General features: G+C 43.6%; 1 protein-coding gene across 2 annotated transcripts in view; it reads left to right on the top strand.

Moving 5' to 3' along the window:
* The window catches only part of AGMO (alkylglycerol monooxygenase), a 132,377-nt gene that overhangs the window by 55,615 nt on the left and 63,959 nt on the right, over nucleotides 1-12,803 (top strand). For both annotated transcript variants that reach the window (XM_018557731.1, XM_018557730.1), the window contains exons 5-7: nucleotides 583-678; nucleotides 5,775-5,841; nucleotides 10,078-10,143. In XM_018557731.1, coding sequence (XP_018413233.1) covers nucleotides 583-678; nucleotides 5,775-5,841; nucleotides 10,078-10,143 — 229 coding nt within the window. The remainder of the gene's footprint in view (nucleotides 1-582; nucleotides 679-5,774; nucleotides 5,842-10,077; nucleotides 10,144-12,803) is intronic.

Here is a 12,803-nt window from a genome sequence, read left to right as displayed (position 1 = left end):
TAAAGCGCTGCGCAAACTGTTGGCGCTGTATAAATACTATGTAATAATAATAATAATAATAATAATCTCCTACATACCCTTCACTGCTATCCTGCACATATTTCTCCTCATCATACCCTCCATACTACATACTACTCCCTTTCCTACATTCCACACTCCTCTTCTACATTTATTAAACTAAATGTAAGATTGTAGTCCATCACTGGAGTGAGCTTGGAGCGGTGACTACTTTACAACACACACAGGGACCATGGGGAACAAACGTAGCCACCCTCCAGAAGGAAAGACGGTCAGCAGCATTTCAGAGATGATTGGAGGATCTACAGCCGAGTGATACACAAATAACATACATTGTTGTTCATAGTTCAAGGACTTGAATGTATTTTTAAGATTCATCGCCTGAGTTTAGTGTCACTTTAAATAAAAGCCTTAAAAAATGAAAACTAATGCAGCCACCACATCTAAGGACTGATAAGCTACGATATATCATTCTTTGTCTTTGGGTTTAGATACGTCTTAATATCACTGAAATGCTACAAAATAAATCTGATTATTTTTTTTGTTTACATTTTTGTTTCGCAGATGTTCTATTGGCCAATGGCATTATTCATCCCTCCGTCAGTGTTTGCTGTCCATCTTCAGTTTAATCTCCTCTACCAATTCTGGATACACACCGAGGTGAGCTCCATTCCTAATACCGTTCTTCGCCTCGGGCACTGTCCTGGAAATTCGGGGTAGGAGCTGATTTATGGCGTACGAGAAAACTTTGTCTGACTCCCTTAAAGAGAAACATGTGTTGGGTTTTGCTCCTTTTTACTGAATATATTGCTAAGTTTATAAGGAACAATGAGACCAGTTGGTCTCAATTAGATAACATTCTTTTGTTAAATCTGTCTAATATCAAACTCTTTCCTCCTTGGCGGAACATGTGTCTGTATCTTGTAACCGCGTAGACCCTGATAGGGGAAAACATTTCAAATGGCTTTCCCTGCCAAGAGTTTAAAAAAATAAAATAAAAGTAACCAGGGCAAGATTGGACTGATAAATGTAACCAATTGATTTGTATTATATCTTTCAGATAATTCCGATTTATTTTTTTAAAGTAATTCATAAAATAAATGTCATGGCGCTGGGTGCGGTTTATATAGATTTTTCTTTATTATATTTCTACCTTCAGAAATACATTTTATCTGGAGGACCAAAAGATGTGTTCAAGGGTCCAAAGCGAGTTTAAAAAAGAAAGGCAATTTTTTTTTCTTTTTAGTTTTGGGGTTAAATTCCGTCAGTCTATCCCGTGACTCATCCAGTTGTTTGTTGCATTTTAACCTTGAGCTGTTGAACTATGTAAACAAAAGGGTTGTTGAAAAGGGAAAGCATTAATAAAAGCTTGTGTGATATTTGGGGAATTTAGCACAAATGGTGAGCGCTCAAAGACCAGTCTCGATGCCACGTCAGCATAAAACAAAACAGTCTTTTATTGCTTCCAGAACAGAAACAAGCTTTTTGTCAGCACTAGAACATGTAGTCTGCTTATATTTCAACAAGTAGTCAATAACTGTATAACAATGTCTCACCAACTTGACATTGTCACATATACTCCATGTGACTCTTCCATACATCCCCTGGGTGTCACAGGCTCACTAAGCCTCCTTGTTTGATTCCCTGGCGCCTCCAGTGCACACACAGCCTCCTGGCTCCACTCTGGCTTCTAGGTGGCGTCCGCCTGACTCCTGGACACAACCTGTCCCTCTTCCCAGCAGGAGCCCTCATGTGCCTGCAGCCCACACCACACCAACCTCCCCTTGAGCTCTGGTCTCGGCTCCTAATGAGGCTGCTCTTGGCCACCTGATCACTGGCAACACCTGACCTCAGGACTGGAGATTTCATCCCACCCAGAACTCTAAAGGTGCCCATACACTGCTCGATTCTCGTACGATAATCGCGGGAAATCCCGGGATCGTACGAGAATCGAGCAGTGTGAACGAAGACGTGCAACCGTTTCTACTGTACGGGCGCACGTCTTTTGTCTAAGGAGCATGCTAGAAAACCAGCCGAAAATCGTACGATTTTCGGCTAGTTTGAACGGTGCTCGGGAGACAAATGCCGAACGGGCCGGTGTGCGCACGCGCACACTGCCCGTTCAGCATTGCGGTAATCTCAGGGGGGCGGGCTTGCGATGATCGAGAGTTTGATCTGCCTGTCCAAGATGGGCAGATCATATGTTTTTTTAATTACTTTACAACCCTCGCAAGACTAAGGTCTTGCGAGGGTTGTAAAGTGTATGACCACCTTTAGAAATCTCCAGAGATCCAGATCCCAGCTACAATCCAGAAAAGATGGAAGAAACTGAAAGGCCAGCTTCTTCCCTGCAAAACGAATTATCTTCTGGAACCTCTCAGCCCCTCTGGATGAGAGTCCTGGGTGTCTGTGTCACCAGCATCTTGCGTGGCATTGCCACGCACTGCCACACTTAGTAAACATAAAAAGAGCCTAAAGCTCTACCTGCTGTCTGAAAACATATTAAAATGCAATATATCGTTTATGCCTGATTAAAAAAAATTTAAAACAATTTAGAGAAAGAACTCCTGGGAAAAAAACATTCTAACCCTTGCATTGGGGCTACACCTGCACTGCAAGAGTAAAGTGCTTATTTTGGTCTAGGTACAAAAATAAAAAAAAGTTACACCCAGAGCTGTCTGGCTCATCGGCACTCCCTCCAGCCTGTCTCCTTCTCCACTGCAGGAATGGTATGTCCTGTGTGTATAGAATGTGATCACTCAGGGACCTTAGACCAGTGGCGTAACAAGGGGGGTGCGGCCCGCACCTGGGTGTCACCATTGCAGGGGTGACACCAGTCATTTTGGTGTCAACCCTCTAAAAAGTCAGGCACTCGCTCATGGACTAGGTATAGGTCTAGGTCTAGAGACCGGGTGACACCCGGCCTCGGGATGCCCCTGCCTTGGACCACTGCAGTGGGAGGGGGAGAGAGGCTCCAGGGACCGGTCTAAGAGCAAACAAGCTCCAAAGATCGGGTGAGTATAACTTTTTTTATTTTTGCACCTAGAACAAAATGAGCACTTAACCAGGGAAACCAGAGAAACTGCTGCATACGCCATTTTTTTTATTTAATCTTATTAAAAAAATAAATTTCCATTTAAGTCTGCAACTGTAATTGCGGCAGCCTTGAATTGGCTCACTGATACAGGTAAAATATTAGGCACCCCCTGCAATTGGAATGTGATTTTTGGTGACATACTCCCCTAAAGCTTGCCTACTAAAGTGATGCAGACCCTGCAGCCTTCCTAATTAGAACCCTGAGATTTGTTCAGGTGATTGTAATGAATGCAGACCCTCTAAGGGCTCATTCACACTGGAATCATACAGCTCCGTGCACAGTCGTATCGGGCAGCTCCCGGGAAGGACAGGTGCTGCGTGTGATTAGTACTCAGCCCCCACCCTTCTCTATGGGACAACACGGCCGTACGCCACCCTACGCTCACCTCAAGTGCAGGTACGTACGGGTGCGGGTTTCCTGGCTTGGAGGCAGACAGGATCCATCCTGTCAGCGTACGAGTACGCGCACCCGCACGCACGTGCAGGGCGGGTGACCGTAGGGTGGCGTACAGCCGGGTAGTCCGCCCGATACGACTGCCCGATCCAGTGTGAATGAGGCCTAATTCAGGTATCAGTCTGAAAGAACACTTTAACATTCTATTTTTTTAACACACAGCAACACAACGCTAACGCCCATGTATAAACTGCACTGGGAGGTTGCTATTGCATTATCCCACATGAGTATTAATAGGTGGTAGGGAGGCGTTAAAAGCGCTTCTCCAATGCCTGGTTTTAAAACACATGTGAAAAAAGCCTAAATCAACGATTTATTCAGAACATAAAAGGGAAGGAATCTTCTGTTAACATCTTTGCAATATACATGGATCACCAAGAGAGGATTTTTTTTTTCTTAAAAAAGTGGAGTTACACTTTAGGGACTTATTTATAAAGCAGTGAATCTGACATTCACTGCAGGTGACTTTCTTCTGGTGCAGGTCTTTTAAATGATTGATTCATCCCCAGTGAATATGTGCTAAAAGTCACATTCCCTGCTTGATAAATAAGCCCCATTTTAAGTGTATCTCCCCATGTATAGCTATGTACTTCCTGCAACAAACATTAGTATTTTTACTATGTTTTGTTTTCTTAAATGAAAAGCGCAGTCTGATAGGGGTTATTCATAAAATATCAGAGTGAATGTGTTTCCCTAATGTGTTTTGTTTAATAATAAAGCTATCTAAAAATTTACAGTGCGTCAACAAAGTTGTGCAATGTAGCAGAAAAGCCCCTTTCGCGTTGCCATCTCTACGGCTTCTTGCAGTCTCCCCCCTTCAGAGCTTCGTATTATCCTAACATGGCCGACTCGCTCAGAGTGTTTCATTTTCAATCTCCAAATATTTTCCTTTTTCACCAACGCATGGAAATTTGGCAAACTGCACGCAACATGCTCACTGAAGTGTGAAAGGGCCTCATCAGATAGAAAAACAGTTGGCGTAAAATAATCAGTATTTATCTGGAGCATTGCAGAGCACAGGGCTGGGGAGATGGCCATTAATCCGTGTTTGTTCCTACAGCTACCCCCGGCCCCCAGCGGAGGCCTTACTGAGCAAACATGGCAGCCATTGTCCATCTGTGTAAATAAGAGGAAATGTCGGTTTGTGAGGGTCTTAGAAGTATATCAAGATATTTTTATTTTTTACCTTTTGAACCCTAAAACAAGCTTGTGTGTTGCACATTAAGGGCAAAGCAACATGTTTGATTTAATCCCCCATTCTTAGGAGTAAGTACTTACCTTTCCTTTACTCCCTCCCCGTTCCACCCAGAGCTGAAGGCAATATATGTTATTTATAAGAATGGAGAAGCATGTAACCAGGGCCATCCCTACAATGAGACAGCCTGAGGCTATTGCCTCAGGAGGCATCTCTTTGGGTCACGTGGGTGTGGGGGTGCGGCTGCCCCCTTTCCAGACAAAGCATCCCATGTTGCTAAGAGCTGGGCGGATAGATGGATAAGGGTCATAGACCTCTCCCCATCAAGCTCTTCACAACCTGGGATGTTCTGGCTGGCATCCCGCCCATCTCCTGGCAACCAATGATGTCACTAGTTGCCAGGAGCTGGGCATGACACAGACCAGAGCATCCCAGGTTGCTAAGAGCCTGCAGAGGGTGGTATAACCAGCACCACTGCGCACCCGCACTGACTGTGTCTACTACCCGCACCCCCTGCCTCAGGTGGCAATAAGGCTGGGAACACCAAGGCATGTGACTCACTCCATATTTGGCAGTACTGGGCCAATTAGTGCTGTCACATGAAGAGAGCATAGCCCTGGGAAAGCACAGAGTAGAGTGGGAGTGGGGTATGAAAGATAAGTATACATTGTGTAAAGCCAAGAGTCTGTCAACACATATATGAGCTTGTTGGACTTCCCATCACAAACCATGGCCATTTTATAATGGAGTTGCCACACTTTGCAATACACTTGTGCGCCGTCAAAAAAATTGTTCCATTTTTGCAATTCGGATTTCGGATGCTTCCGAATTTACGAATTTCAGGAAAATTCGTACGAATTTCGATTCGTAACGAAACGAATCGCACATGTCTACTTTGCAATTACAATAGCTCATTAGTTTAGATGTTGGTGGTGGTTAGGGTACTTTTGCTTTAAATGATACAATTTACATCTTACATTTCGCATTTGATGGTATTGATCTTCTCTACAGCTAATAAACAACCTTGGTCCATTGGAACTGGTCCTCAACACACCAAGCCACCATAGAGTCCATCACGGTAAGCATCTCATTTTGGTGTTTTACATGAACAAAGTCCAGTGACTTGGGAGGCTCATAAAGCTACGATTCAAGGCACTTCATACAGCTAGTGTCTCAATGGAAGATGGGAAAAATACCTCAGCTTACAAGAGAATACCAAACCCTCTTATCCAAATTCCCTATCTTCTTAGGTATACAAAAGGGTTGCCAAAGGTTACCCGATTCCAGCTATTCTATTTGTACTAGCTATGGACTTAACCTCCCTGTAAAGCAAAACCTGAGCATCCATGGTTTAGAAGGTGTTGGTTATCACCACAGATATTGTCTTTTGTGGATGATCTCATATTGTACATAACCAGCCCCATTACTACACTCTTCAGTCTACTACAGCTACTTATTTGCTTTGCCTCTCTTTCCTGCCTTCATATCAATAGGCAAAAATCCAAAGCTCCGAATCTATCCTTGCCCACCACCCTGGTTCAAACCCTCCAAAAGTCAATTGAATTTCAATGGATGTCTACACACCTCTCATACCTAGAGAATAACCTTGCTAGCTCATATGACTTCATGTATAGCACCAACTATCCTTCAGTCATCCCCAACGTACAGAAAACTCCTTTCCTCTCCAGTCCAAAATCTCCTGGCTGACCCACTTGGCTGCCATCAAAATAACATGTTTTCCCAAGCTTTTATAGTTCTTTATAATCCTCTTAATTCTAATTCCCTCACATATTCTGCCTATGCTTCAGTATAAAACTCTGAAATTAATTTGGGCTTCTCAGAGACCCAGGATTGTCCTTCAAGCCCTTTATAAGACCAAACTCAATGGTGGCTTTGGAGTCTCACACCTGTGTAGCTACTATCATGACGTCCAGATTGCACAACTTTCTCTCATATCACATCCAGTGTCTTCTTTTGGGTGAGATTGGAATCTTACTCTGATGACCTGCTTAATGTCACCAGTATTCTCTGGCTCCCACCCCAATATAGACCCCATTTAGCAAACCCCATTCCCAAGAGACTCTAGTCTAAGCATATGGGATGATAACTCCCATGAACTTGTATTTCCTCATTTGCCTCCCTCCAAACTGAGGGGCAACCCTACTTTTTATCCTAATTTTGATTCTCCACATTTCTTCAAATAGTGGTGGTCTTTGACCTACCCCCCCTTTAGGGCATCCAATCTTTTGAGTCTCTAAAAACTACATAGAGAAACTTTTAAGAAGAAGAAGACATTTTTAGAAACCTGCAACTAAAGAACTACATTGAGTCCTTCATGAAACACTGACTGCCCACTATCTTTTCAGGTCGAATGTAATGTAATTTAGCACTGAGGCCACTAGGTGGAGTAAAGTAATATGGGAAATAAGTATTTCTTTCTTATACTTCCCAGCCCCATCTAGGGGCCATAATGTGGTATTACATTACATTTGGCCTGAAACGAAAACATACTAAGAATGTAAATTTTTGCATGAAATTAACTTTCACAGAGTTTCGTAGGGTGAAGGGCTCTGGAAGTTGTTTATAATTAGACCCCAATGTGATTCCTTTCCCCTATGTCAGTCAGAGCAGTGATGTAGATTGCAGTAGGCTAATACTGAGAAATATTGAGGGATTTATACTACTATATGTATGAAAAAATATATTTTTTAACGAACATAGCTAGAATAAAGGTTTTTTTTTTTATATCTGCCTGGAGTTCTGCTTCACCTAAAGTCATGGAAGGGATGCCATATGTCAAACAACAGGCTGTCTGTAATTTGATCGCAGGCTCTGTGTACAGTTCTGTGAGTAAGGAAGTGCGCAAATTACAGTAGCAAGGGGTTTGTCAGACATTATGGAGCATTGAAAAGAAATATGAAGCTGGAGATTGTTGAAAATCAGGACTGGGAAAGTAATAATACATTACAAAATGTTTTGTGTAGAAATGATATCAATTTAAAAAAAAGGTAACATATACTATAAAGGAAGTCTATAGTGAATGTTGGGTGAGTTATTTTTGCAACGTTTATTTATTTTGGGCATTACGCTCACTTGTGCTGTTCAGAAATGTAATAGTTCAGGTGGAGGTCACAAGTTCTTCTGCATGAATGACACAACTACAATAGATTGATCCAGATATTCTGCTGTTGCATTATGCAAACCTCCCAACTGTCCCCCATTTGGAACCAAAACCCATTGTCCCACTTTTCTCCTCAGTTGTCCCGCTTTTCGGTCTGATGTACAGATATCTATTAAAAAAAGGTTCCATTTAACTACCAAAAGTGGTATTCTGTGCACTAAAGCTTTAATTTAAAAAAAAATGATGGATGTGTCCAATTATTTTTGGCATATACATTCTTAAAAAGGCCACTTACCTTGGGGTGGGGCACGAGTGTGCCCATTGCCTGAATAGATTGTGCTGGAAAGTGTCCTTCATTCTCATCTAAAAAAGTTGTGAGGTATCTGTAATGCCCTTTAAAGCTGGCCATGCACCTATAGATTATCTGCAGATTTTCTATGGTCAGATGGAAAAAATGCAACAGATTCCTCCATCTACGCTACACTGTGTGGATGGAGGAATCTCCTGCTGGACCAAGCTTCGGTATCTTGCCCAGTCAGCCCCGCTGGCTCTCAAAATTCCTGAACAATCTGATTGGATGCAGTCATTGTTCAGTTGTTTTGAGCAGGGGCGTAACTAGAAATCACAGGGCCCCATAGCAAAATTTTGTATGGGGCCCCGTGATTTCTAGTTATACCCCTTGCAGAGCCCACTCGAGATCCCACCTGAGGGTGACCCTGCAGAGCCCACCATAGAATCTCTATGGTGGGCTCTGCAGGATCACCCTCAGGTGGGCTGGTCGCACTCCTTACCTCCTCCGTCGCCGGGCCCACCTCCTTCTTCGTCACCGAGGCCGCCTCCTCCCCTGCTGCCGAGCACGGGCCCGCCTCCTCCTCCACTGCCGGTGATGTTGGAGGCTCGCGACGTTGATAGAACACCGGGTCCAGCCCGCTCCCCCGCTGCTGCTGGCTCTCATTGACTGTGGAGACGAACGCGCCGCTGCACAGATGATCTGAACAGCGGCGTGTTCGTCTTCAGACGCCAGTAAAAGCCAGCAGCAGAAGATCCCATAGCGACCCAGGTGGCCCACACGACATCTGGCCGGGCCCCGCTGTGCCCGGGCCCCACAGCGACCGCCTGGGTCGCTATGGTGATTGTTACGCCACTGGTTTTGAGAACCAGTGTGGCCGACCATCAAGATACTGAAGCTTGGCCCAGTGGGAGATTCTCCATCCACACAGTTTAGCGTAGATGGAGGAATCTGTTGCACTTTTTCCATCTGACCATAGAAAATCTGCAGCTAATCTATAGGTGTATTGCCATCCTAAGTCTCCTAAAGAAAGCAACTAGCGATGAACCACTACTGATACCAGAATTGCTATCGGTGCCGATACTGAGCATTTGCACGAGTACTCGTACAAATGCTCAGATAGCCATAACAGATACTGGTGCTTTAATTCATGCAAATTAAGCAGCTGCCCTAGATCCCATGCTTGCTGGGGACCTTGTGGCAGCCTTCTTGAGAACCATGGGGCGCCAGTGTAAAATACTTCTACTGGCCTGCACATTTCCCCCTCCTGAGACTCTTCACCTGGAGACATCAGACTGGCACCCCAGGGCAGAGCGACAGCAGAGATTATGTACAGGTATAGTGCAGCAAAAGTGCACCTGAATTCCACAGCTACTGTTTCTGTCCTGTGCTTTATTCTGCATTGCTGTATAATATATTGCCAGGATTGGTAGTCCTCTGTAACTGATAATAATCTCCATTCCTGTATAATGTGTTGCTGGGATTTGCAGTCCTCTTTAGCCAGTACCATTCTGCATTGCTGTATAATGTATTGCTGAGATTTGTAGTCCTCTATAGCTGGTGGTATTCTGCATTGCTATGTATTGCTGGTATTTGTAGTCTCTCTACAGCTTGAGGTGTGTGGCAGAACTACCAGGGTTGCATGAGTCGCAGATGCGATTGGGCCCTGGTGCTTCACCACTGTCCTAATATCATCAGTCTGTATTGTTTTAGAAAAACTGTCACATCGGTAGGCATCGGTAATTGGTATCAGCGAGAATTTGAGAAAAAGTATCCGTACTCGTACTCAGTCTGGAAAAAATGGTATCAGTGCATCCCTAAAAACAACCCATAATCCAAGTTTCCGTAGACTGACTTTTGCTATTATAAGTCTGCTTAACTTTCCCTCCATACTCATTTTGCAGGCAGAAATCCCTATTGCATTGATTCAAACTATGGCGGGACACTCATCATATGGGACAGGATGTTCGGTAAGTGTTTAACGTGTTATAAGTTGGGTGGTGAGACGGCCCCATGTGGGGGCCAAACAGAACTTCCCACCAGGAGAAGAAACTGTCACACGGTCCACGCAGTAAGGTTTGAAAGACAAGGGACAAAATAATGATCTGAGCTCTCCTTATGAAAATACTAGTTTCGTGGCTATGATGGTGACTGAAAGGCTTCCCATACTTGCATGGATATGACTTTCATTCAACTTCGCTAACTGCATGCTTGTTCCAGGTCAGGGCCTTGGAAAATATTGAAGCCAGGGACAGCCAGGCAACGAATATGTTCAAACAGAGATAATTGAAGACATATTTTGTATTTCTCTAAGTACAATTTTCCTTTAAATGACAGCGTTGGTGAATAGTTACTGTACATGGTCATACAGAATCCAGCCTGGAGATATGAATCAGATTATATACCTTGATAAAGCTTTGTTGCGTGTGAAGTGGACACCCAGTGGGGACACAGCAATAAAATCCTGACAGCAGTTTAAAACCTTCCTTAACAAGATTCACATTTTGTGTTGCTTCCTGTGTCCCCCCTTGGGAAGATCTCTCCTGTTCTCGCGAACACCCATCTATTAGACAGGAAGTGAGGAAAAATCTTACAATTTGTGGCACAGACAACAGTGCAAAGTATCAAATTTTTGACCTAGAAAAGTAAGTGGCACTGAGCACTGCAGGCCTGCTCACGGAATCAATACTAGATCATAAAATCAGTGATTTGCCCTTAAAAAAAAAAGCAAATGTTACACTGGCTGTATTACAAATTTGACGAATGTTACTCATAGCTGAATTTTCTGTTAGGCGAATGTGGATACAAACATCAAATATACAGGGCTGAATTTCCCCCCCCCCCCCCTTCCATGGAGAATGGCAGACCTTCAGGCTGCATACAATGTCCCCAAGATCACTTGTACAAAACAAGGCCGGGCCTTGCTTGGCCTTGTGGGACATCCGGCCCTGAGAATATAATTAACTCCTTCCCACCAGCAAACTGTATATTAACATTCCCCAGTAAGATGCCCTCTGCTGCCGACACTTTAATACACGGTACATTCTCCCCATGAGACACTTCAGCGGTACACTTGGCATTCAATTCTGACTGTAACCAATCTGAGGGGTTCTCAATTATGTGATCACTGTGACAACTCTACCACATGTGTCCTGAAGGATCCATTGACAAAAATTAAAGCCTTTGGCCTGCAGTTTGCCATGTGTTTAATATTGCAACTGTCAGATACAGTTGCATTGTTAAAAATAATGATACATTAATAAAATTGGAAGAAACACCAAACAATATTTTTGTCTTTCTTACATGTTTGTGCATTTGTCAGCCTAGAAGAAAAACTGAGCAGTTTTTTTGTAATATAACTGCATCAAATAAAAACCTTATATAACCTTAAACAATATCCGTAAAAAAAGACTTAGTTGTGCAAATTGGTCATAGAGTTATTTTTAAGGTAACTGGAGCATTAGGACATCCTCACTGTGCTGTACATATCCTGTGCAGAGAGCAAAGCTGCGGGAGGGGCCCAGCAGACTTCACCCACTACAGACTTCCTGCAGAAAACTACAGGAAGGGGCGGAGACAAGGACAGTCATCCTGCACAAAGAAAGAGAGCAGCAGTGACCGGTCTTTATTACAGGAGGGGGCGGATACAAGACCAGTCACCCGGCACAAAGTGAGAGAGCAGCAGTGACCGGTCTTTATTACAGGAGGGGGCGGATACAAGACCAGTCACCCGGCACAAAGTGAGAGAGCAGCAGTGACCGGTCTTTATTACAGGAGGGGGCAGAGACAAGACCAGTCACCCTACAGAAGGAGAGAGATCAGCAGTGACCAGTCTTTATTACAGATGGGGGCGCAGACAAGACCAGTCACCCTGCACAAGGAGGAAGATCAGCAATGACCGGTCTTTATTACAGGAAGCTTCAAGTGTCACACTGGATTACTGCACAGATCTGGAAGAAATACACAAAGCTCAACAAGATTCATGAAGAAGACACATAGCTCTTGTATTAGGACAATATTTGCTGATCCCTTGGTGTACATACATTTAATTCCTCTCTTTTTGTGGGACAAAAGTTTACTACCTTGTTGTTCCCCACTATTTTTATTGTTATTATTTTGCCTTGATTTCGGTCGTCCGTTGGTAGTTATACTTACATGTGCCAACGGATTTCCTATATTGACTGGAGTGAGCCCACTATTATTAACTCCTTTTTTACTACTTTCTGTAATGTTTAATGATTGCTTGAACTGATCTGAAATTGTTCTGAAATTTGTTCTGAAATTGCCTCCTGGATTCGTCAGCGCCCTCTGATATATTTAAATACATGGAAAAAGATTTGGTTGCGTGCGGAACAGTCTGACGGTATGAAGTACGGCGCTTCGTCTTGCGGTAAACATCTCAGGTTAAAGCCGCGCCGGCACAACAGATCAGTGTAGCCTAATGAATAACATTATATGAAGCACACTCGCCGTAATTAATCACCAGCCGCCGGGACAATTGAGCAATAAACACACAAGTACCACTTCAGTATATAACATCAAAATTCAATTTCCTCCGAGGTGGGACATTTTTCAAAGGCAGAAAATAACTGCTTTCAATTATACTCCATTGCAGTAATAAGCCATCTGC

Source organism: Nanorana parkeri, unplaced genomic scaffold, assembly GCF_000935625.1.
Source record: "Nanorana parkeri isolate BGI_ZX_2015 unplaced genomic scaffold, ASM93562v1 scaffold300, whole genome shotgun sequence".
Lineage (NCBI taxonomy): Eukaryota > Metazoa > Chordata > Amphibia > Anura > Dicroglossidae > Nanorana > Nanorana parkeri.
The sequence above is the reverse complement of the archived record's forward strand: the minus strand, read 5'-3'. Positions and strand labels throughout refer to the sequence as shown.